This window comes from Aythya marila, assembly GCF_965140915.1.
Source record: "Aythya marila genome assembly, chromosome: 5".
In the NCBI taxonomy this organism is placed as follows: Eukaryota; Metazoa; Chordata; class Aves; order Anseriformes; family Anatidae; genus Aythya; species Aythya marila.
The window spans coordinates 18,243,397-18,268,948 of NC_139046.1; the positions used below are offsets into that span (position 1 = coordinate 18,243,397).

The window sequence follows — 25,552 nt, forward strand, 5'->3', positions numbered from 1 at the left end:
ACAGATAAGAGCATTGAGACATTGTTTCCAGTGTGAATTGTTTAGAAATAGGAGACGCCTCTGTTACCTTGAATTTTCATGGCTTGAATTTATTATGCATTGTACTGGCCAGTTTTCTCAGGCAAATAGCTACAGTTCTGGTCTGTAGTGGATAAATTTAGAAAAGGGTATCCATTTAGTTTAGCTCAAAGTTAGTTTCTTTTACTCAATATAAGATTCCTCTGAATGAGTTCTTTTGGCTTGGACTGTTCACTGTAACTATGGTTTGTGTATGGGAGGAAAAAGAACTATTTCCCTGGTCAGAGTCATCTCTAAGAGAAAACTGCTGTATCTAAGAGAAATAACTCGGAAGAATTCATCATAGTACAAAATTGCCTACATATTTCAGCTCAGATTAGTGTCCTCCTAAGTAACATAGTAGTAACATAGTTTGCATAGTAGATCTGCAAGTTAGACTTGCTCAGAGAGTAGCATGTTTGTTCACTTTACATTACCAAAATACTTTCTAAGTTTTACAGTCGTGAATCAGCATTCACATACTCACTTTATCTTTTTCCTTCATCCCTCACCTGTTTCAAATTTGTATATACTTCTGCCTGGCTCACACAAAGTGGAGAAGCTTAAAATTCTAGATAGCATACAACAATTGCTGATTTTTTTTGTCAGGTCCACAGAGATTTGTAGGACTAGGGTCCAGCCCCCTACATGATGATTCCATTTGTTAAACACTATAAATATTACTGAATTAATATGCACTTAGTGCTTGATAATGCAGTTATGATTAATAATTTCTACTGGCGCCTTTGGGAGTTTTTGTGTCTGAGCAAGAGCTGAGAGATTAGCCTTTTAGTCTGCATATTCTTGCTGTGTATATTGCAAACAGCTGAAACTTTGCAAGGACTTCTGTTTTTAGCTGCAGACATAAACGTATGTGCATAGGTCACTTAGTATGGCACATGTGGATTAAACCCTGAAAATATTTCCAAGCTATGTAAAACAAAAACAAAAACAAAAAACACCATAGAACAAAACACAAACAAATAACAACAACAACAAAAGACTAATGGATTATTATTTTTTTGGAAGAGATTTGCCTTAATTGGAAAGGCTTAAAATAAATGATCATATGATTAAAAAAGCAAGGATTGCCTGCTATTTGTTGTAACCCCTATTTCTGTAATGCCCCTGTAGCCAGCGAAGCAGCTGTTCATTGCTGACATTCTCCCTGCCAGGCATTCCAACTCTCTGAGGTAATGGGCTGCAAGCATACGGGCCTTCGCTTTAATTCTTTCAGCGTATCCTTCCGCATGGATAGAGCGAGGGGAACGCCTCCAGGAAAAGAAATTAAATGCACACACACACAGGCACACAGAGACAGGCGATTTGAAAATATTCCAGAGAACGCGATTTTGTGCTCCCGCAGCACAGCATCGCATGAAAGAGGCTGTCGGAGGAGCTGGCTGGCACAGGTTTATTTTGTTGCAATATTTTCTTCCACCCCCAGCTCTTTACCCAGTGGAATGATATCCAGAGCAAGTTTTTTGAGACAGGAAGTGAGGAATGTTTTCACTATGAGTGATCTGAGAAGAAGGTGGGTTAGCCGAGATAGCAGCTGTTTTGTACGAGAGGAACACAATAAGTCAGTCTCCAAGGAATACAGATGAGATGGCTCCGCCAGAAAAAGTCTCAGAGTGCTGTGTTTTTTCTTCAGCTACACGTATGTGAAAGGAGACTCGGTGTCTTTGGATCGCAGCAAAAGGTAATGGGAAAACAGCAGGCACAGTAAAACATATCGGGCTATCTTCTGTGCTGTGTACTGTAAGATCGAGGGGTTTCAAGTGTTTTCTTTTGGGAAAGTGAAGGCTGTAGAGCTCTGCGCTTCTGAAGGCAGGGGAAGTTTGAGATCTACTGCACTTATTGCTGCTCTTCTAGTCCAAAAGTCATGTCAAAGATTAACTGGTAAAACAAGGGGAGGGTGGAGTATTCTGATTTTTTTTTTTTTTTGTCTCCTCAAATATCTCTGAACTAAATATACGTATTTTGAGCAATTGAAATAATAGGAACACTATTTTACCATCATATGTTGCAGTTTTCTTTCACATGCTGTCATTCATGCAGGCTGTGAGGCTGTGTGAAAATTATTGTAGAGTAAAATGCCAATTACTGAGGGGAAAATGGGAAGTGGGAGATGTAGGAAAAGGGGAAAGATACCACAGTGCTCACTAATTCTGCTTCAGTCATGAGCATGTTGCTGAAATTCTAATATAACGTTTTTTAAACTACTCTGTTTGTGTTGAAATATAAATGTACAGAGTTTGGCCATTAAAGACATTTTTACTTGTTGCATGAAAATTCCAGGCTTTCTAAATAAAGGCTTGTTATTTTAGACAGAATCAACTGGGCTTGCAACTTCTGGCAGATTGTAGTTCCTGTTTGCTAAAGTAGCTTTATAACAATGCAGATGTATCCTTAAAATATTACAGAACGCAAGTACGAGAACACCTAGCATTGCCGAGCACGCTTGGCATGTTCTGAAAATTCTGATCTAAACTTTCTCCCTATGCTTGCATTGCTACCTGTGTGCCCAGAGAAATAACTGGAAGTCTCAGATTGCCTAAAGTCAGTGTTTAGGTGGCTTGTGAATTTCACCTGTCAGGTCAGCGCTGCTTCCTGATATTTTTTCCATGGTCTTAGGGTACTTTTCTAAGGGCCTGGTAGGGATATAACAGTTTCAAAGTCTTTCATGTACAGTACGAAAAGTTGAGGTTAAAACACCACTGCACTTGTGATTGCAGCCTTCAAAAAGATGAATAAGTTGATTTCTCACATCGCTGTAGCACCAAAGAAAATGTGCGTAATTGTGCACAGAATGTATTGGAAAATGGGCCCTGGGGAAGTGAGCTAAGGTCAGTCAGCCAAAAGTTTCACTGCCAGGAATAAACCCTGTGTGAGATTCTGCTGGCAGTGGGCAGGAAACTAAAAGCTTCTGTCTGTAGAGCATTCCCTGCGTGCTGCTCTCGGGGGCTGGATTTGGAGGATCAACGTGCAGAGCAAGTAATCAAGCGAGGAGACTTGTATATCCCTAATTTTTTCAGAGAAACTTGTTGCTGTCAGTTGTTACTTGTTCTGTAGCCTCACCCCAAAATAAATCAGGCGGTGTTTTTTTTTATTTATTATTATTATTATTATTCAATCGGTTGTAATTAAGATTTTAGATGGTATCTGTTGAGGTTGGGGACTGTGTGCAGTGGTAAACTGCCTCCAGATTGTTAGAAGCATTGTCATGAAGTCTGCTTCTGGTCATCCTCTGAAGCAGAGCTGCAAAGGTGTCACAGAGGACAAATGCCATGCTGCCTCCTCCTCCAGCCGCCAGCGCCTTCCTCTTGGCCGTGGTGCTTGAAAGAAGGGAGGATGGGGTCTGGAAAGAAAGTTTCAACGCAGAGAGTCTGCGGTCATGTTGAACACCATTACATTTCTAGGTATGCACATAAATATGCAAACGTTGTGGGGCTATCTAGTTGTTTATACCTATGAGTTTAAAACCAGGTGCACTAGGAAGATTAGTGAACCTCCCACCCCAAACAACTGGACATATGCACGCTATTCTTACCTGAGGAAAGTCCTCAGAAATCAAACTACGCCCTTCAAAATGCGTTACGAACATACCAGCCTGAAAAAGAGCGTTTTGTTTTGTGTATTTTTTCCCATTACGACGGCTTTTATCTCCGAGGCGGCGCTGCCACCAGAGGCGGCCCTCACGCCACGGAGCCGTGGCAATGCGCGGCGGGGGCGCCCTCAGCCCGGCCCCGGCCCCAGCCCGGCACCGGGCGAGGCTGCCGGGGCTGAAAACCGCTGGGTGCCGGTGGCTGGGGCTCGGTGGGCCATCTTCCCGAGGGGGCCATCGCCCCAAGCCCCGGGGCTCGTCATTGTCGGAGCTTTTTCCCCTACCCCCCCAAGGCGGCCGTGGCTCCCCCCGCCTGGCTGGAGTGCCTTGGCGCGGTGTGGGGGCAGCCGCCCTGACCGTACCTACTTCTGAGGAAAAAGCTGTTTTTAGCCCGTGTTTTTCTTGTGCACGTGGTGTGTAACCCTGTAAGAGCGACGTGTTTCTTAGGCGGGGGTGCAAGCAGGCAGGAAACGCTTGGGAGAGGGGAAAGGCGAGGTCTCTGCACAGCGCGGAGCTGACACGAGAGCAGGTGCCAGGGTGTTTGCAAGAGGTGGGGAACCTTTCCCCTTGGAAGGAGTGCATTGTCTGTTTGTTTGTTTAGGGAAAAACTAGAAAATAAATTGTTTTCAGAGTTGGCGTACTCTGCTGGTGAGGCAAACCGTAACCTCAGACGTGGCACAGCAGTTTAGCATAAGCAATAATGGTTCAACTGGCTGTAATTCAGGGAAAATTAGAGGAATTGGATTTTAATTGTCTGGTAGGAAATGGCTAAGGTGTGAGGTTTAATACCTCTCTTCCTGCCTTTCTTCTCTCTCTCTCTTTTTTTTTTTTTTTTTTCTTTCCCCTGTAATCATTTATGGGGCTTGGTTTTGTGCTTAATCCAACAGATAGGGGCTGAGGTTACATGCTCCTCAGAAAATAATGCTGGGCTGCTGTTTTTTTTCTTCAACATTACTAGTACCTTTGGCAACTTGGACTTTCTAGAGGTCTTTCATTTAAATATCAATTCCGCTTAAAAATACTTCCCATTTTAAGGTATTTAATCCGCATTTAATCGACACTCATTATTTACTTGCAAGTTCAAAACAAAACAAAACTTGCCAAAGACAGCTGCTGTCTGTGGAAAAACCAGAAACTCTGGTGCTTATTTGATTATTTGAATACATAACAGCTCTGCATTTTGGAGAAGTAGACTGACTATTTAGATTTAAAAAACATAAACGCATGTTATTTTCTCTTGTTTCCATTCCATTTTCAGTCAATTTCTTTTTCTGATTCACGTATGCTTTCTTTTTCCTTTGCTCCTTACTAGGATTCCAGTGGATGCCCCCTCTACTTTTACTGTGGTGGAAAACTTGCTTGTCTTTAATGGATACTGCTGCTGCTGGTTGATTTTTGGAGACTTTACAGCTCCTTACTTTTTGAGAGGAGATCGCTACTTTTCCTCTTACAAGTCCGTGGTGGTGGTAGCTTTTTGTCTCTAACCATCGGTGTGGAAAAAGAAGATGCCTCTACCTTTTGGGTTAAAATTGAAACGAACTCGACGTTATACAGTATCCAGCAAGAGTTGCTTGGTGGCTCGGATCCAGCTGCTCAACAATGAATTTGTGGAGTTCACGCTATCTGTGGAAAGCACAGGCCAGGAAAGTCTCGAAGCAGTGGCTCAGAGGCTTGAATTGCGGGAGGTAAGAAAACTGTCAAGTTAATGTATACTTTTGTCTCTGGTGTTAGATGACCTGTGTGGTGAATCCTTACAGTTTGGGGCAATCCGTTTGTTTACTGGAACAGCTATTCCTTGTACCCCTTGTTTCTTCACATGCTTGTCTTGAGAGGGACATGGATTGGTCCAGAACAGTTGCAAAACTTATGTTACAGAGCTAGAGTAGGTCCCAAAGGAACGGCATGTGAGAAGTGGCAGTGAACAGTTTAGAAAGATAAACAAAGCCACAGTGGTGGCTGTTTTTCAACCTGACAATGCTGAAAATGTCATTTAAAAAAATAAAATATCAGCACCTAATTTCTGCCTAAGGAGCATGGCTAAGAATTACTGAGAGACTTGAGACAACTTTTAGATTAGGATATGAAAGAGACTGCTATTTGTGTGCATATATTTCTGACAGATTAGTACTGTGAATAGAACCTGAAGCACAAATGTGAAATGTGTACCAGTGACAAACAACTTGTGGTGTTTGTTCATGTACCTACCACAAACTTGTTTGCAGGCCGTGCCTTTGAGCAAGCATATAGTAACTTACTGATGTCTGTCCCCATGGAGAAACGTGGTCTGCACTATCTGTATCTGTATGTATCTATATGACAGCTTCCCCCCATCCAATTTCTTGCTAGGTATTTTGAAGGATGCTTTTGCAACTGAAATTTACTCTTCTCCCACACATTCGGTGATTATTTTGCAAGCATTTATTACTCTACACAGCATGTGTTACTGTAAAATTCCTCTGTAGGAAATGCTCTGTACAGTCAGTTGTTTTCAGATTTTTTTTTCCTGTTTGGAGAATAATAAATAAATGAAAAAGGTGTGAATCCATTCATCTCTGTTTGTTTACTGTGTTTGTTCTCAGTTCTAGTATGCTTTCTTCTAGATTGTCCAAATATTCTTTAATTGTACAATTATTGAGGAAAAGTTCTGTAGGGCAGCGTGACTTCACTTCTGTTTTCTTGTTCTTTCTAGAAAAGGGAAAATCTAACTAATCTCATAGCCTTAGCATTTACTTAGAATGCATCAGATATCATGTATCTAGAATTCAGTAGTTGCGTTTGAATGGAGTATGTCAATTTTATCTATCGATTTTTGGACATCGCTGGTTAAGTCAACAGAAGGTAAAGACCTTGACTATATTTGGTTTGCAAAATGCGAAGGCTTTGTCTTCCTGAACAATGACTGCCAGCTTTTACTGAACTATTTACAAAGCATTGGAGATGCATGCTTTTTTCAACAGTTCTTCATTATCTCTTTCTCTGGAGCTACTCCTAAAATCTGATTTAAAAAAAAAGAAAAAAAAAAAAGAGGCTGGCAGTTCTCTCAATTAAGGGTCATATATCAGACTAAGGGAGTTGACACTACACTACTGAACTCTGAGCAGATTCTTTTGGTCATGCATTCTTGCATGGATTATTTTGGCAGGAAAATGTGTTGCAATAAAAGGGAATGGAAAGTAGGGATATAAATTACTTTCCATAGCTTGCATTCAAGAAATGTTGTTTTGCCTTTAGTTGGATTTGCCAAGCAGATACCAGGAGCATTTCTGACCACTTGCTTAGTACGAAGTTTTCAGGAAGAAAAAATTGCTTAGGATTTGCTTCTAACTTCAAAAGCAGTATTATCGATGCTGTGAAATACAAAGTGCTTTCTATAAAATGCTCTGTATTGTTAATGCACTACGCACTTTTTAACATGCCACTTGAAAGTGGTAAACAAGAGAATATGACTGTTCATTTAAGCACCGAGATTTAACTCAGTTAAGAAAATCAAGGCATCAGTTTCAGATTACTGTATATGGGCTCTGCAGTTCTGACATGTGGTCCCCATGCACCCTCAGAACAGTTTATTGCAGGAGGTATGCCTGGAGTCTGTACCTATTTAGACATTGAACAGTAAAATTTACCAAACTCTCTTTCTCTCTGGTGTAGTCTGTAGTCACTGACTAGGTGGTGAATTGAATGGCTTATTCCTAGTGCTGTGCTACCTTTTAAGATATTTGTTTTAAGAGATCTCACTTTATTTTAAATAGTAGCCTTCAAATTATGCTGTGTTTAGCATAACACTTTTTTCTTTCTGTTTTCTAATTAATACCTCTTGATTTCCAAGTTCAGAAAGTCTAAGTATGTTCTCAATTTTGTTACTGAATGGCAAGCTTTGCAAAAAAGTGAAATGAGTGCATTAAACTAATAAGAATATCTGGTATTCCCAGAATGTGACTCATCAGCAAAGGGTATGTAATCCAGCCCTCTCAAACTGAGGAACTGGGGAAAGAAGACAGAGGGTGAGGGAACATAAGTTACTGACCCTTTGTAGCCCAGCCCGTCTTTTATCCTGTGAGAGGACCACAACCAAATTTGATTGATACAAAAAGCAGCGTATTTGTTGCAGAAAACCGTTCTGGAAGTGCAGGTTTTGAAAAAGTGCTGAGAGCTCTGATTGTTAACCAACTTATGCAGTGTCATACATACTTTTCAAGTTCCGTTTAGGGCATGAGTATACAAATCAGGTACTTGAAAATATAAAAATGTTTTTTAAATGTTAATATAGGTAGGCATCTGTAGATACTTGACAGGAGATGTTACAACTGATTTACGTCTCTTGCTGGATCTTCTTTTAATTCTGTTTTCTAATAACACTTCTATACCAGACTGAAGGAGCAAATCCTGCTAGTGCGTGGAAGCAGAACCTGATTTAAGTGCAGATGTGTGGTAGAGAGTACAAGAATTAATTAGAGATTGGGTAGAGAGTAGTACAAGAATTAATGATACAAAAAGAAGATAGGGAATTTCTTTGTGAAGTATGTGTAGTGTCTATGCAAATTCCCGTGTTTGTTTTGGACATGAATGGCAAAGCCTGAATCAAGGTTATCCAGACGCCGAATAACTTGGAAGTTCTGAAACAGTGCTTCAGTGTTCTCTAATACTTTGCTCTGAAGTCCAAAGTATCAGCTCTTGTTTGGAGAAAACACATGAAAATACCTTTAATTCAGTGTGGTGGTTTATTAAATGTGTGGTTACTTAGGCAAACAGCGTTTTCAAAGTAAAACCAAATGCAGCCATAAACACTCTTGCATGTGTATGTATTAGTAAGCATATTGACTAGCAAATAAAAGTTGGGCCAAGTAGCGACAGAGGGGTCACTGACATAATAACGTTTATGCCTTGTATCGAAGGCTGACAAGATTTTGGCTAATGCTTAGAGAAATAAAGCAAGAAGGGCTGATCGTTGCACTGTTAGTGGCTGCCTCTCGGAATGAAATTTTGCTTAGCGGTTGGAAAGAAAGAGAAACGATCATGGAGGAATGCAGATAAAACACAAACCTTCAGTGTGTAATCTCATTAATATAAAAAACACAAATTCCTTGAAAAACAAAATTGACTCCATCTAAAACATGTTAATTTTAAGTGTGCTGAAATAATAATGTAGGGGCCAAGAAGGATGAGCAGTCAGATTACTACAAACAAACAAACAAACAAAAAAAAACAGCACTTGCCTTCAGTCCAATTACTTTAGTTCTTCCTTTTTCTGAAGGAAAGAAATTCATACATTAAGTTATAACATTTACGTTCAGTCTAGCTTACTACTTTGAGCACCACAAAAGTATTTGTTTTTTCCATTAAAGCCTTAGTGGCAATTAGGAAATGTTACCCCTGACTTCTGTAGCTTTTTTAATAAATCAGGGTCAGAATTTGAGTATACCACTTAACTGTATTTTTTCCCCATCTGAATCCCTGTGATTAGCAGTATAGTTTTATACTAATTTTGATAGTAAAGGTTTTTGTTATTTCTGAAGCAGGCATGTTAATTTATTGTTTAGTATTTTTAGACTACTTTGAAATTTTCCCACTTGTAAGGTAATTAGGATTTCAGAATCCAGTGCACGGGAATGCAATACTTGCTTTAACATCAATGCTGTATGAGGTGTGAGTCTAAAGCAGGTATGTGAGTCCAGCCTTCTGAGCCTTGGGCAGAGGTGGGAAAAATAACATGACTTACAGAAAAAGAAAAAAAAAAAAAAAAAGAAAAAAGGGGAAAAAAAAATAAAATAAGTACATTTCTAAGTTTCCGGACTACGTTGATTGAAAGCTGACCTGTTTCTGCAAGAGATGAAAATGTGTCTTGATGGGATATAATGTCTGGTGTAGGTAGGTACTGCTCTTTAGCTTGTAGATTAGCCAATTTATTTTTGTCTAACATACTGATGAGTAAAATCTGCCTTGCCTGTCAGAGGAAATCCGTTTATTCAGGATATTTGAAGGGGGTAAAAACACATTGTACTGTGATCTTTGCAGTGTTTTAATTTGAGTAAATTAGAATGTCAGATTGCTTTGCAAAGTATTGATTTTAAAAAATCAGTGATGATTTTTTCAAATCAAAATGATTTTTTTTTTCTTAATTTCTTATCCCTGCAATACTGATGTAAGCTGTAGTTGGCAGCTGCTTTGTTTAAATAGCATTTGTGATTTTATCCTGACTACTCCTGTACAGTTTGGAGCAGTCGGGAGCAAGTCGTTGCGAGGGCTGGGGCAGGCTGTACTGGAGAAGAGGTTTGCTGTGTGAAAAAGCAAAGGCTTCAGATGGACTTTCCCTCTCCCTGTGTTCTGCTAGCTACCTGCTGAATCCTCCCTATGGGCAGCTCCAGTTGAAAATCCCATCAGAACAACAAAGATAGGATAAGCTAAAGTGCCCTGAAGTGAGTAGCTTCAAGATGGGAAAAAGTTTATTGTATGTTGGTTTTTTGTTTTTTTTTTTTGTTTTTTTTTCTAGTGAGGCCAGTGAGCAGGTATGTAAGGGGTGCAACTTTCCGTTCGGTGGCAGGTACGTGGCAAGACTTGCATGTTTCTTTTTCCACTGCTTCCAAGAAGTCTTGGATCTTGTGCGCTGGCCAGTGCAGGGTGCTCCAAAATTTTCTCCACTAAGGATTGGGAAGATTTATGGAGGGGTTTGCCTGCTGTGATAAGAGGAAAGTTTCTGGAAATTTTTTAGGGCCTTTTGTCTCTTTCTGTAGGTCTTAACATTGGACATAGAGTAAAGCTCTCACTTGGCATCTGGCCATGGTGCATAGTACAAGATTATTGACCCAGCTCTTCTGAAAGCGGTTCATTTAAACTGCGATACTCTGATGGCAGGAGCTGTTTTGTATCCAAGCATACGATAAAGTGAGACACGGTGGAGTCTGTGGGCTAACTGGGATTTTTATCTCTGGCTGCAGTGCTTATGTTCAACAATGAGATGGTGTTTTCAGCATTCTCTTCAGGAAAGTCCTAGGGCTTGTTTTATTTGTTTGTACCAAAGTAAAGAAGGAAAAAAAAAACCAACTACAAAAGTTTTTTTTTTTCTTAATCTGAGGATCTATAGAGAATAATTGTGTAAAAGATGGCAGTAGTAGTGTTGTCTCAAAATCCCAGAGAATATAACTTTTCCTGATGTGTTGTGCTGCTGCAAACCAGAGGCACAATCAAATCTGGGGATGATAACAGGTGCTGTTAAGTTCAAGTGAGATTATTCCACACTTGATATCTGACATACCCATTTGTAGTAGTAGTGTTGTCTCAAAATCCCAGAGAATATAACTTTTCCTGATGTGTTGTGCTGCTGCAAACCAGAGGCACAATCAAATCTGGGGATGATAACAGGTGCTGTTAAGTTCAAGTGAGATTATTCCACACTTGATATCTGACATACCCATTTGTCATTCAGATTTCTTTTCTAGATATTGTAAGTTGTGACCAAAATAGACACTGAGATTCTTTATTAAAACTTTGTCAAGGTGTTGAACAGAATAACTGATAGGTATAAATGGTGTTTAGATTAGAGCCAAACAGGGCGGAATTACGTTAGGGATGAGACCAGTCCATTTTAAGGAAAATAAAATGAAATACAACAGCTAATTATAGCTAACTAATACCAGGCTGTCGGTACAGGGAAGAAGGGCTCTGCCACTGATTCCATTTCAAATTATAAAATGGTTGAGCAGTAACAAAGCATGCTCAATACTGATGTGAAAACATGAGCATGCAAAGATCTAAAGCTCTTTTTTGTAAGTGTTGCTGAAGGGTAACACACAATTTTAAAGAAATATGTTGTTTATGTGCAAGACATGTTCAGTAGGTTGTTCCTTCCTCAGCACCGGTTCTTGTACTGACAGAATCCCATAATGGCTTGTCCCACCCTCTGCTCACAGAGGGGCCGGCTTGGACTGGGTGGCTCAGGGCGAGTTTGAGTGCTGAGATTGGATGCCTCTTTGGGCTACCTCTTGCAGTGCTTGGCTATCTTACTGTGAAATTTCTTCCCTGATCTGATGGGGATGTCCCACACTGCACCTTGTGCCCGCTGCATCCCACCACCGCAGTGCCCTTCGCTGGAAGCCCTTTCCCAGAAGAGCCTGGCTCTGCCTCCCCTCTACCCTGTGATCTGGCCATTGGAGATAACAGTAAGATTTTACCCTAGTCTCTTCTGGAGACTCATTAGCCCTATTCCTCAGGCTTCAGAAAGACCGAACGGTCTCCTGCAGTGGTGCAGTTGTGTGGCAGCATGGCTGATAGAGCTGCTCGTAGCCCATGGGGGCACCTCTCCCCCACCCACAGCCCTTCCCCACTGTGCCAGCATGTTGGGCTTCTCTTAGTTCTGCATTCTAGGTAACTCCTGAAATATACAAAAAGGCTTAATGTTGTTGTCTGTAGTGGCAGAAGGCAGCTAGATAGAAAGCAATGGCAGAAATGTCCCTTTTATTTATATTTGACTTTCTTCAAAGGATGATGAATAAGTTGCTAAAATAAATGAACCTCAAAATAGTGCTAATCTTAACAGCTTAACATATTTTAGGAATTGTGTCATTACATTCTTTGCTAGAATTGGGTGTTGTCCTGTGCTACTACTAATAAAATGTTTTACCAATGAATAAAAATGGATTCTATTTTAATCAGTGCAAGTATTCCAGCATGCCTGAGTTCCTCTGAAAACTCACAGGATCAAGTTCTGCCCTTGAAGTCAAATGAAAGGTTTGCATACAAGTCATAGGACGGGTTTTGGGCCACGGTATTTACCTTGGCTTTTATTTTATTTATTTTTGATAATCCAAACTGGAGGAGTTTTTAAGGGAAAATACCATGACATAAAAATCTTGTTTAAAGATACGCTGGATTCCAGGGTGTGATTTAAAATGCGGAAACATTTTCCTTAGTCCAGTGCCAGTAACAACTCAGTTCTGCGTGTAGGTAAGGTCAGTATTTTACAGAAATGGACCAGCACAAGTGATCATCATGGCTTTAAAATAAGTTGTACATTCAGTTTAGACTTAAGGTTGTAGAAGCAGGAGTATCTTAATTCAGAGAGTATGAAACAGCCGTGCTGTTAGCAGCCTTTGTGCTCATTCTCTCTCTTCCTTTCTGTTACAACTCGGTGTTTCTTTGAGGCTTAAATACACCAGGGCTGCAGCTGAAACTTACTCCGAGGGTTGCTTGGAAATGTGTAGCTGGTTTCCAGGAGTGTTTACCTGGTAGCTTTTACAGAGGTCTTTCAGCTTTGACGGCGTGTTTCTGTAGGTCCTGGTACCGTTAGCTTTCAGTGTTTGCTAGGCTTCTGCTCGCACCCAGAGGCTGCAGTCGAGGTTTTGGGTCTGGCACTCGGTTACCTGCTGACTGGGTCCATGCAGTGGGCTTGCTTTTTTTCAGCTCTTTGTAGCCAGGGATCCAGTAGCTCGTGGTGGATGGTTCAGCTTTAGCTGGTTTTACTGGTGGTCCTCTTGTTCACTGACCCTCTTGCTTTGCATTTAAATTATACCCTTAGCACTCGGGGGTCACACAGCATCAGAATTGCAGCCTCACTTTGGCTCCTGTGTGTGTCTGCAGTGTGAGAAGTCTTGTAATGAAAGAGAAATACACCTTTTTTACAAGCATTCCTTTCTGGAGCGGAGTTTCTGTGGCACTACTGTTACAATTTTAACATCTTAAGGGATCTTAAGGAATCTGCTTTACCAGAGAACTGTTTCTGACATGGGACTGGAATCTGCTGCTCTGTGGAGGTTTTTAAACTTTCCTAACCATGAAGCTGTTTTCCCATCTATCAAACTACCTTTGCTCCACACATCTTTCACTGGACTGAAAAACTGCTTTTCTTCTATGAACAGTTCTTCACTCAGTGCTTGTATTACGGCCTGCGTTTTTATCAAGTGGGACCAGAGCTGTCTTACAACTTGCAGAAGGAATCTCAACTAAGGTTACACAGGAGCCTCCATTCTAATTTATTATTATTATTATTTTAATCTTTTCATATTGATTCTGCAATTAGACTGTAATTATCATTTTAATTTATTTTTTTTTAAGCATAGAGAAAACAAAAATCACTTAAATAGTCAGGTCCAATGCCCTTTCAAAGCAGATTGTGTTGTCCAATCAAATGTAGATTGTGGTGTTCAGGAAGCTGCCTGCTCACATCTCGGGGAAGGACATCCCTCAGCTGCTCCAGGCAGCCTGTTCCAGCACATGCTGCAATTTGTGTCCATGTCTTTGTGTGGGCAAGAGTTGTCTGCTCGAGCAAGGTAGATTGCTGCTTTAGCTGCTCATTTTCTTGCTCAGTGGGATGAACCATACCCATACATGTGCTTTAATGACCTTGTCTTTGACTGACCGCTTGTCCTGTGCCCTTTTCTCCTTCAGCATCTGGTTCGTCAGACAAGCCATGCTCTGCTCTCCCTGGTCCCGTGTGTTTATTCTGTTTGTCTTCCTCACTTCCCTCGATTTCCCTGTTCCACATGAATGCTTACTGCTAACATCTGTGAGCTGCCCCAGCTGGGGCAGGGACTGCTTGCAAATGAAAGACCAGTTTTGGTAGTATTTCAGGGATGGGCCTGTGCATACATGGATTGTTTATCTGGAAGTAACACCTGGTTTTGATATTAAATGTCTCGCCGGTTCTCTTAAGTTTTCAGTGACCTACAACCTTAGTGTTTTAATTTCTAGGTAGCAATGTATTTTATCTAACATTAACTTTGTTTCATCACTGATATGCCTCCCTTTCAGATTACGTATTTCAGTCTGTGGTATTACAACAAGCAGAACCAGCGCAGATGGGTAGATTTGGACAAGCCTCTGAAAAAGCAGCTGGACAAATATGCCTTGGAGCCCACTGTGTATTTTGGAGTAGTGTTCTATGTGCCTACTGTCTCTCAGCTTCAGCAGGAGATTACCAGGTAAACTTCTTACACGTGCCTGTAATCTTGTTTGTAGCATTCTAAAATGTATAGTTCACGTACAAATTGTCTGCTTCCCCTCCCCAACCTTTCTACATACAGAAATTATTACTTTAGGTAGAATTTATGTTCCAATTGTATATTTATTTCCCTTTTGAATATTTAAAATGTTATAAACTAAGCAAAGAATGAACTTTTCAGTGATCTGAGGAATCTATTCAAACCTGTTCTTGATAATAGGAATACTGGCACGGTCAGATTTTTAACTGTTTTAGTCCCTTCATATCAGTCTGTCTCTTACTTTGTTTTGAAGAGCAATACATTGCTTTGGGGGAAGTCCATCCCATGGAAAGGACGTGCAGATCTTATGCTTTTCCTTATTTTGCTCTCAGTACTTTCTGGTACCTACCAACTGTATTGGCAGACATCTGGCTAAGCCTGAATTTATGATTTTTGACTTTCACTGGGCAACAAAGATGTATATTAGCTTTGCTATCATGTGTCCATTTGTACTATGAATCTGAAGAACATCACACAAATGGTGCTAACTGCAGAGGAAGCATCAAGCTGAGCATGTGTACTGGCCAAATAGTCCTATGGGCCTACACATGGACTTCTAGTGTCTTAAAGTCCGCAGTTGTTCTGATTTCATTATTATTTTTAACAGACAAGTGAGTATTAAACCAGTAACTAGATTACATACATTGCCTGAAAAACCTTTATTATTTTTTTTCTGGCATTTATTCAAAGAATGTGATTGTTATGCTGGAGCTTTAACAGCAATCTTGCAGTGTTTTTGTAAGAAATTGTGTGGCAGTCTTGCACTCATCCTAGAGGGTGGCACTTGCTTCAATTTAAAATTGTGAGAGTCTGGATTAGTTTCAGAGAAATCCTTGTGTTGGGGGATTTTTTCCAGGCATTTTCAATACAAATGAAATTGAGCATCTTTAAGCAAATGGTACATTCAGTGCGTACCAGGAAGAGGAAGCATCACAAACAAAAGAGATGGTATTTGCCCTCTTGTCAGGTAGTTTCAAGACCCTTTGTCTGTATGTCTGCTTTCGGTAGCTGTTCTATGGAAAGAGCCTATGTTCTATATTTTGCCTGTTGAAGTTTTCTTTTCCCAAGTGCCTCAATGTGCTGTGACTTTTTTTTTAAGGCCCGGGTTTAGTTCCACCTATTTTTGTGTGTTTATAAGGATATTATCTGGTGTCATGTGGCATAGTGCTTTTTTAAGTAGGAGCCAGGAAAAGTCTAAACAATATTTATAAAATGTCACAGAATTTAACAGTTTAGTGAAGAGATCTGTCTTTTGACATGTGAGTAGCCTGTGCTTCTGTGTTCTCAGTGTTAAAGCCTTACTTCACAACAGTTAACATACAATATGAGGAAGTTAAGAAACTTTTGAAACTAGACCTACAGAAGACAAATGTCCTTCTTGGCCAAATCTGTGTGGCTATACTGGCATTTGTGAGTCTTGAGGTGCTTGGGGGTAACGTATATTAGCTAAGATAGGGCGCACCATGGTTGGCTGAAAGGGCCAGAAGAATTAAAGAACATAGTGGTTCAGGCTGTGGACAAATGGTACACCTAGTAGTGCTTGCATGTTGAAGAGATGGCCCAGGAAAGGTCAGATTAAAGGAAAAAAAGTGTGGTGCCTGCCAAGTGAGTACCCAGGAGTTGTAATGCAGAAATGGAAGTAACTAATGTGATGGAAGGGATGTGCATATTTGATTTATGGGAAGGGAATGCAGAAATGCAGCAGCAGTGCACTGGACATTGTAAAGAAGAGATGGTAAGAATATTAAGGAGGGAAGACAAAAATGCATGATTTTGAGGGTATGGTATTAGACAGAAATTGTGGACACTCTTTGACTTAAGACAGAGCAGGCTTGGATTCTGCAGCAGATAAGTGAAGGGAAAAGTTGATAAAGACCATAAAATACTGGGTCTGAATGATGAGGAAGACAATCCTCCACAGTTACTAGTGAATGCAGAGAGGAACTGGAAATGAAGGCATGCTAATCTGTAGTCTCTTAAAATTAAGAAGCTGATGTTAGCTTTTTCCTTTTTTTTCTTTTTTTTTTTTTTCTTTTTTTTTTTCATGTAGGTATCAGTATTATTTGCAATTAAAGAAGGATATCTTGGAGGGTAACATTCCTTGTACACTAGAACAAGCAATACATTTGGCTGGTTTAGCTGTTCAAGGTAAGTAAGGCAATTATGCCTATTAGCTACTGTTACTTTGGAAATACAATGATGTATTTTCTATCGCATGTTTTCTGTTTATTGCTTGTAGAGCCATTTCCTTGCTGTAATAAAAATGCAAGAGGTAGTTGCTTTCCAGTATATGTTCCATTTCTGTGAAGCACATTTTTGTTTTCAGTTGGCAGCCTCACAAACACAGCAGCAGTTCCATTCAGTAGGGTAAGAAAGGTTTGCTCCTTAGAACTTCATCACCCAAAGCATGGGCTGGGGAGGAGGACAGTGGGATCAGTGGCCCAGCACTTGCTGGTATTTCTGCGCAGCCCTCAGAAGTATACCCAGGTATCTGACATGTATTTTCAGGAGTTGGGGTTAACCTGAACATCTGAATTCCTTTGGGAGCAAGGGCTCTACCTGGCTGCTAACACCAGCAGAACTCTTGTCTGTGTCACTGAAGACTCTTTATTCTGACATTGTCTCAAGAGAAAGGGACGTATTTTAATAAATAAGCAAATGTGAATGTAGAGTAGTGCTTGTATCTCCGCTTCTTGTCCCAAATATCTGAACGCCAAAGATTATTCCAAGTTAGTATACAAGGCTGTTAACAATTTCTATGTTCAAATCTTTCCTGAAGATCCCTTTCTCTGATACGTCCATGAAATTGGATGCTTTTCCTCATTAGGGTCAAAGGGGATAAAGTACTTAAAAAAAAATCAGCTGTCCTCAGCCTGTGGCTTCTGATCATGTTCTGATCTGATGTTCCCTGCTAACCTGCTTGTTCAATCTGAAATCTCTCATGTTAACAGGTTTTAATGGCAACAGCTTTTGTTGAGTTTGTATATTGCTTCACTCCAGTGGACGCGATGTGGATGTGACTGGAGTATATCTAGCAGCAATTGTAAAACTGCCAAAATTGAGAAGGGCTTAGTCACTGCCAGTACATGTAACTTAGTGGTGTTTTTGTTGTTGTGTTGTGTTTTAATTATGTGTTTTGGTAGTGTCATGTTAAAGATTGTGAGTATGTTTCTCTGAGAATATAGTTACCAGTGGAGTAGGATTAATAATGTTAGTGCCTTGTTTATATAACAGTGAATTTGTTTAATCCAAGCCAGGATTTAATAGTCTTCAACTGGCAAAATCTTACTTCATTATTTTCATATCTTTGGACAGTGTAAACGTCTCTCTGCTCAGTAAGTTGTTTACAGAAATCTTTCAATATAATCTTCTTTCCAGATGGAAAATATTTATCCTTTTAGCTTACACATTCCTCTTTCGGTCTTGGGTAGAGAACTGCATGTGTTGATAACATGATGAAAAAAACAACTTAGAAAAAGTGCAGGTTCTAAATTAATGCACTCCAATGACTGAAGTAGCTTATACAAGGTAGGTCAGTTAATTTTAGCTAGTGAACTAACAGAAGCAGTTTGCTGTTTTGAGTGAACTGATTTCAGGAATGATTTCTGTTTGAAATAGTTACAATAGGCTGCTTCTAAGCATTGCTTTATCTCAAGTGCTTAGTTGATCTGGTGTGTCACAAGTTCTCCCCTTTAATCACGAGTAACTTGCATAGTAATCATTAATGCTCAATAAAAATCAGATTCCTAAATGTCACTATAGTTATACCATTATAGGTGAGAATCTGTGATAATGTAAATAAGATCCGTGTACTTGGAAATCATGTTTATATGGTTTGGAAAAATTGTTCCCTGCAGACTGTTATTCCTTAGAATAGTTTCTCTTTTGAGACTGTACATAACTTTTCTGATTTAAACTACTTTATTTCTTTGAAACGTTGGCTTCTTTTTTCTTGGAAGCATAACAAAACAAATTCTTTGGAATGCCCTTTGGCATGACACAAAATCAACGCTTTTAGTACATCCTTTCTGAGCATACCTTTGAATCAGGAAAGTCAAGGCTTCTATGTCCCACTTTCCACATGTCTTTGTGCAGGGAGCTGTTGAAGGCTGGTGAGCAGGAACTTTGGTGTCCAGGGTGCTCAAGCCACTCAGGACCTAGTGGTGAGAACAGTTTGTCACTCTATGCTGCAAGTGCAGTTGTGTATAATCTAGTATCAGACAGGAGGGAGTAAGGAAGATCGAGCCAGGCTCTTTTCAGTGGCACTCAGGGACAGGGTAAGAGGCAATGGGCACAAATTGAACTACAGGGAATTTCATCTAAACATAATGTTTTCTGCTGTAAGAGTGGTGAGACATGGGAACAGGTTGCCCAGAGAAGCTGTGAAGTCTTCATCTTCTGTATTCAAAATCTGACTGGAGAAGGCCCTAAGACAGTCTGCTGGAGCTGACTTACTTGAGCAGGGGGAGAGAGTAGTCTCCAGAGGCCCTTTCCAACCTCAACTGCTCTGCATTTAAAAAACAAGCAAATATAAACCCAAGAAACTAAGGAACTTGAAGCAGCAGTATTCGTTTTATCATTTCCTCTCCTTTCATATCCACACGGAGTCTCATCAATTTTTCTGGTAAAAAGATGGAGTGTGATTTTACTTTTCATAAACGTTATTTAAAGATACTTAGTGTATTCCATTGCTTTACATTCAGATCATAGTTCAATAGGGTGGGGATTTGCTACTTGGAAATCCTTCTGCAATTAATTGGGTATTGTATTTTGTTACAAATGTTTGAATCCAGGACTTTTTTTTTTTTCCTAGCTGATTTTGGAGACTATGATCAGTATGAATCTCAGGAGTTTCTTCAAAGATTTGCTTTGTTTCCAGTTGTAAGTACTTTCTTTAAATTCTCTTTTTGGCATTACTGAACACAATTACACTGTGTTATGAAGAGCCCTCCTTTGTACTGAAGACAAATACAAGATTGATAAATACAAATCATTATTAAAGATGCTGTGATCCATCTAGTTTACTGCTTCCAAGATAGTCAAATTCAGAAAAAGTTTTCTCTGAGGCTGGAGTGAGGTGTGATAAAGTATATTGCACAGAAGCAAAGATGTTGCAAGATCTTTTCAGTTTTATTATATATTATACTGAAAAGAAGGTTGAGGTAGATACAGGGAAGTGAGTAAAACCACTTCAAAACAGTTTATACTTTTTGGCATTGTTTGTGTTAATATCCAGCATCTAAGCTCCAAAATTAGAGTGAAGGGTTGGTTTCTCTGTCTAAAATGGCTCCAGTTTCTTTATTTCATAGAATATTTTGTAGTTCATTCTATAAATGCTATCTTATATTAAGGGTTGGCTACAAGAAGAAAAAATATTGGAAGAAGCGACACAAAAAGTTGCCTTGCTACATCAGAAATATAGGTAAGATTTCTTAAACTCTCCTCAATTTGGCATTCACTCTCCTCAATTTCTTAACATGGTTGCTCTGTAAGTTGGGTATCTCAGAAGGCAGTTGAACTAATTTCACCTCTCTTTTAAATGAGCTTTGCACTGATACAGTTTTGTTAATATACAAATTTTTGCTGAATGAAAGTGAAAAGAGAATGGAACAAACAACTGCTAAAATGAAGGAGAAGTTTATACTTGAAAATTAAAAATATGGGATAGAAGTAAATTTTGTGACTTAACCTGTATAATGTTTATGAAACTTGTTTACAACATGAAGCTGCTGACCCCAGTAAGGAGGTTTCTTGATGAACAATGTTGACAGGTACTTTGAGCAACAGAAGTGTAGAGACAGTCACCATGCCAGAATGCATGGTCTAAGTAAAAGGCATCTAAATGCAGTGGTCTAAGACAAAGGAAAGTTAAGTTCTAATTGTCAACTTATCAGTGAGAAGTGTTTGTGTCTATGTTAGTAATACTGATTTTTTTGTTTGTTTGTTTTGTTTTGTTTTGTTGTTTTTTGGGGGGTGGGGCATTATTTTAAAACAGAGGTTTGAGAATTTGAAATCCATTTATCTCTGAAATGTTTTGGCACCCACATTAAACAGTTAAGGTTTAGCAAAGGAAAAACAGTCTGCATAACATTAAGAGAAGGAATTCATTAAGTGAAGGAATAGAGAGAATTATGACTGAAAAAGCATTGAGAACATAAGAATGAATGACACGATTTTTCAGGTAGAGATAATGTCTTCTTTAAGATCAAAAGGCTAAGACAAGTACATCAGCCATTGGTACAGATGGAAACAGTTTGTCTAGATGGTTGCCTGGGTGTTCTGGGGGTGTTTTTGAAGCTTTAACAGTGACATTCAGAGTAAAACAATCATGATTTTTGATTATTGACTGAACTAGCTGATCATGTTATCATTGTTTTCGTTTTCATAGAGGCCTTACTCCTCCTGATGCAGAAATGTTATATATGCAAGAAGTAGAGAGAATGGATGGCTATGGTGAAGAGACCTATCCTGCAAAGGTAAATGGGGTGCTGATTTTTGTCTCAGTTGCTTTTCTTCCCTATGTAAAAAGGGTTACTTACTGACAAAAATAAAAGCAAATAAACAAACAGTAAGCCTGTCCTCCACGTCCCCACCAAAACAAAACACACATGCTTCCTATCCTCAAAAACTGTAGAACTAGTTGATTCTCATGCAGCTTTGCTCTCAAAGACTTTATTTCCATTTGTGTGTATTTTTTTTTGCAACTTCTTACAGGACAGCCAAGGAAGTGACATATTCATTGGAGCATGTCTCGATGGTATCTTTGTGAAACATAAAAATGGCCGGCCGCCTGTTGTATTTAGGTTGGTATTGTTCTTTATTAAAATATACTTATAATATTTTATAAATAACATTTTGTGTATGTGCCTCACTATCATGGATGTTTCTTAGATATGATGTGTGCTTATTCATTTGATAAACCTGGGCATAGTCCTGTAGTCCTGTTAGTGCGATTAATACTGAATTTCATTGAAATTTTTCCGTGTATTGGCTGTAGGATAAATCCCTTTAAACTGGAGTAATTCTAAGAGATGAGTGTGTAATATGCAGTCCATTGCAAAACACTTATTGAGTCAAGAAGGAGCAACTATGAACGCAGAATGTCTTAAGTCCTAAGATGTCTTAAGTAAACATCAGTTTACTTAACAATATTCACTTGGGAAAATATCCAAATTCCTTTCAAATATTATATATAAAAGAAATAGAGAAGAGTTACATGATAAAATTTGTGTCAGTATTTTGAATTCATACATTGTTTTAGTTAGTCTGTTACTTAATGTTGTGCCAGCTAAACTGTAGAGACAGCTTCTGTAATTCAGTTTCAGTTTGCATGGTTTGAAAATCAGGGTTTGCCAGTCATGGTCTGTCACTTTTGTCTGCAGGTGGCATGACATTGCCAACATGTCTCACAACAAATCCTTTTTCGCATTAGAGCTGGCAAACAAAGAAGAGACAATTCAATTCCAAACTGTGAGTGAATTTCTGTTTTGATTTTTTTTCACTAAGACATCAGTAAATAAAGCCACAAATTAACTGCTAATTTTTGTCCTATGAATTATTTGTATATCTTTAGCAGCTTTGAATTATGTGAATGAGTCAAATGCAATAATCTAGCCTCTGGTTAGCTTTCTAAGGGACAGTGCTCCAGAAAGGAGAAGGCATTAAATCTGACCTTTTATGTGGAGTGCATTGACAAGGTTTGTTCACGTGCTCATAAATATTTTCATCCATTCCAGTAAAATTTATAGCATATTTTCTTAAAATGTGAGGTCGGTGGCATTTAAAGATGAGCATGTTCTTAGAGCTATGCTGGAATGGGCCACAATGTGCTTTGCAGAATCATGTTCATCTAGCATCTAGCACTTGCCTTTGAAGAAGGCAGCTGTTGTATCTGATGGCACCGTATGTAAAAACTACAAAATGTGCTTGTGCTATAGTAGATATTTACAAGAGAAGGTTTCTTTCAGCTTTCATAAATCTAATAAAATTGTCAGGCTAAAGTGTATGTTTAGGCCTGCAACGTACGATTTTAGAGAAAATCTGATGGCTTCAATGAAGTTAATTTAAACAAAATCAGATGATACCAATTTAATCTAAAAAAATTCAGTGGCTTCTATGAGAGCAAGTGATGGATGTACATATTTTGCCTAATGTGCACATTTTATTTTATTTTTATTTTTTTGGCAGGAAGATATGGAAACAGCAAAATATGTGTGGAGGATGTGCGTAGCTAGACACAAATTTTACAGACTAAATAAATGCAGCCTGTAAGTAGAATACCTTAGCAGAACTCTTGGTGCCCTTGAAACTTCCATGGGGAAGTGAAGTGTATTATAATCTCTGTAATGTCCGTACTGTCCTTTTTAGATTATACTAATTAATGACTTGTATTTTTTCCCTAATTGTTTTTGAGAATTTTTTTGTTACCAATTTATCAAACTTACGCTTTAGTGTGGTTCATAGTGGAGGACAATATTAAACACTGAAAATCTTACCAAAAGTAGTAATGTTTGGCCCCTGCTGCTGGATCTCAGTGCAGTGACAGACATTAGTTGCCTTGGAGGCTACTAGTGCTAGAATGTTTGTTGGAATCACTGGGATTGGGTTTAACCTGTGTTTGGGTGAACTGCTCTGAAAGGACACTCTGAAGGCCTTTAAAAGGGCGGGAAGTGTATGTGAAGCACTCCTGAAATGTGCTGGATTGACAGCTGAGAGGTATGTGGTCCTTTGGATATCCATGGAATTTGTATAGCTCAAGTAGCACTAGTGCAAAGTAAATTTAATACAATTCATCAAATTAAATTTAAATGGGCTGGTCTCCAACTTGTAAATCAAGGGGTGGAATTTGAGCTACTCCTCTCCACTGGTACAGATTTCCCTCAGTTAAGTTACTTCAGCCAAAAATAGAGAATTAGATCCACTGAACAGCTTAACATAAAAAGAAAAAAGTATTTTCCAAATGTACCATTCCTCCTCCTTGTACATATACCTCCAACAACCTATCTATAGAGGTGCTGATGCAAAATTTTCTGTGGCCACTGGAAAGATAATGGAATATTTTCCACAACAGATGACTCCCTAGCATGTTCATGTTAGCTCATCTTAGAAGAAGAAGATTAATTTCGAGTAAAATAGCCTCTGTATCTCTAAACTTGTAAGCTTGGCTACCTTTTGAGAGGATTGAGAAGTGTTGGTAGAAGTAGTGCATTTGTGGGACTTGTGTGTTGCATTCTGAATGTCAGTTCCATAGAGTTCTGTATTGAATGTCAATCTTTAGGATGACTCTCTACTTTTGACACTTTAACCACAACATGGTTTTATTAATAGGAAAAGTCCTCAAAAAAAAACCTTTCTGATAATCTCTGTTCTATTACTTCCTATCATCTGGTCCTGCTGCTGAAAACTGTCTTATGCATACCTGTATTAAGTTCAGGCTTTTTTTTTTTCTTTATCTGTATGTACCTTGTCTTTAGAGATTCCCTGGACTCTCCACCTGAGGAGGGCTCTCAGAAATCTTCCCTCATTCTTTCCCTTCCACGCTTTCCAATCCTTTCTCGTCCTTCACTTCCCAAAGGGTGAGCTGAAAAATCATTTCTTTCTGAAATCTGTCAGTTCCTGCATTTGTTCTCTGCCATTTTTTTGACCTCTGTCTTGCTGCAGGATGCATTATAGGGTGAGGAAAAAGGAGCTTACGGTTTCGGAACAGTCCATCATGAAGGCACTACAAAAATTATGAAAAGTTATTAACATTAGCTAAACTAGAGCATAAAAATTGCACTGTAGTCATGTTTTTTAGTTCCTCTAATGTTGCAAATATTAAGGACCACTTGTAAATGACTTTATGTATTGTCTTGTAGAACAGGGAACTTTTAGTATGAGATTTTCTATGGGATTCAAATTTGCAACGCATCCCCTTCGGCCCTGTTGCACAGCTTCAGGGCCACCTTCTTTGTATGCTTCATATAAAGGATTCTGCTAGTAGCAATGGTGGTTTATGCACCAAGCTCTTCCCTTTTCAGGCTGTAGGAAGGACTGTTTAACAAAGCTCCAAGAAATGCAGGGTGATTTTAACTGACGTTGCAAGCACTTCCCAAGGTTTGAAATAAGTCTTGGTGTTGTAAGAATGATTTCTCACCATAATATTTCTTCTGTAGGCAAACCCAGCCCGTTACAGTGAATCCTGTTAGAAGGCGATCTTCTTCCAGGATGTCCATGGTAAGGAAAGCAAATAGTTTCATATTCACATTTTTAGTGATTTAAATTGACTATGAAACAGATATTACTTTCCTTCAGTGAAGTAAGATGAGCAGTGAAAAAGACGAGTATCTACTATGTGAATAACTCTTTCTGACTTGTAGAAAAAGCTGCTATAAAACATCTGAATAATGGAATTAAAATAATTACAGTAAAAAATATTTTAAACAATTCTATTTTTAGTGTGACTGCTCTGTCTTTTAGGGACTCTCCTATATCTCAGATAGCAAGGTATAATCTTGGGTTGTTTGGTTTTGTGTTTTTTTCAAATACATTTCTTGTTTGGCCTCTCAGGAGAAACTTACTTGCAGATTTAGAGAAATGTTTTAAGTCTTAGACTCTGTTTCTGTGCATGCATGTAAATTTCAAGAATTCCATATTTAAAATAAATCATGAATTCTTTAAATAATAATAAAATTCTCTCTTAGCCCAAGCCTCAAGCTTACATGATGCCTCCACCACCTCAGCTGCATTACAACGGTCATTATACTGAACCATATGCATCCTCCCAAGGTAATTTGTAGCAGATTTGAAAATTTCCAATTCTTGAATAATTTTAAACAAGGTGGAAAACAGACAGATCTTGTGATTTAAATTTCATGAAGCCCACCACTTTAGAGGGTGAATGCTGTAATTTGTAGTTTTAGCTATTTAGCTAGAGCTG

The 25,552-nt window shown here is 39.0% G+C and overlaps 1 protein-coding gene and 1 long non-coding RNA gene across 4 annotated transcripts in view; one reads left to right on the forward strand and one right to left on the reverse strand.

The window, feature by feature from the left end:
• Positions 1-1,325: 1,325 nt before the first annotated feature.
• PTPN21 (protein tyrosine phosphatase non-receptor type 21) overlaps positions 1,326-25,552 on the forward strand; it is a 42,472-nt gene continuing 18,245 nt past the window's right edge. The window contains exons 1-13 of one of the 3 annotated variants that reach the window (XM_082762049.1): positions 1,326-1,759; positions 4,977-5,349; positions 14,405-14,574; positions 16,685-16,782; positions 19,448-19,515; positions 19,986-20,056; positions 21,023-21,110; positions 21,349-21,437; positions 22,017-22,104; positions 22,822-22,901; positions 24,108-24,209; positions 24,789-24,849; positions 25,317-25,401. In XM_082762049.1, coding sequence (XP_082618175.1) covers positions 5,170-5,349; positions 14,405-14,574; positions 16,685-16,782; positions 19,448-19,515; positions 19,986-20,056; positions 21,023-21,110; positions 21,349-21,437; positions 22,017-22,104; positions 22,822-22,901; positions 24,108-24,209; positions 24,789-24,849; positions 25,317-25,401 — 1,180 coding nt within the window. In that variant the 5' untranslated portion in view covers positions 1,326-1,759; positions 4,977-5,169. Of the gene's footprint in view, positions 1,760-3,343; positions 3,480-4,976; positions 5,350-14,404; positions 14,575-16,684; positions 16,783-19,447; positions 19,516-19,985; positions 20,057-21,022; positions 21,111-21,348; positions 21,438-22,016; positions 22,105-22,821; positions 22,902-24,107; positions 24,210-24,788; positions 24,850-25,316; positions 25,402-25,552 lie in introns of those variants that run through there. The other 2 variants (XM_082762050.1, XM_082762051.1) reach the window with 2 other exon arrangements.
• On the reverse strand, positions 3,283-4,019 carry LOC309878917. Its single transcript, XR_014317634.1, has 3 exons — positions 3,949-4,019; positions 3,611-3,670; positions 3,283-3,418 (listed from the first exon to the last, which is right to left on the reverse strand). It is a non-coding gene; the product is annotated as an uncharacterized lncRNA (long non-coding RNA).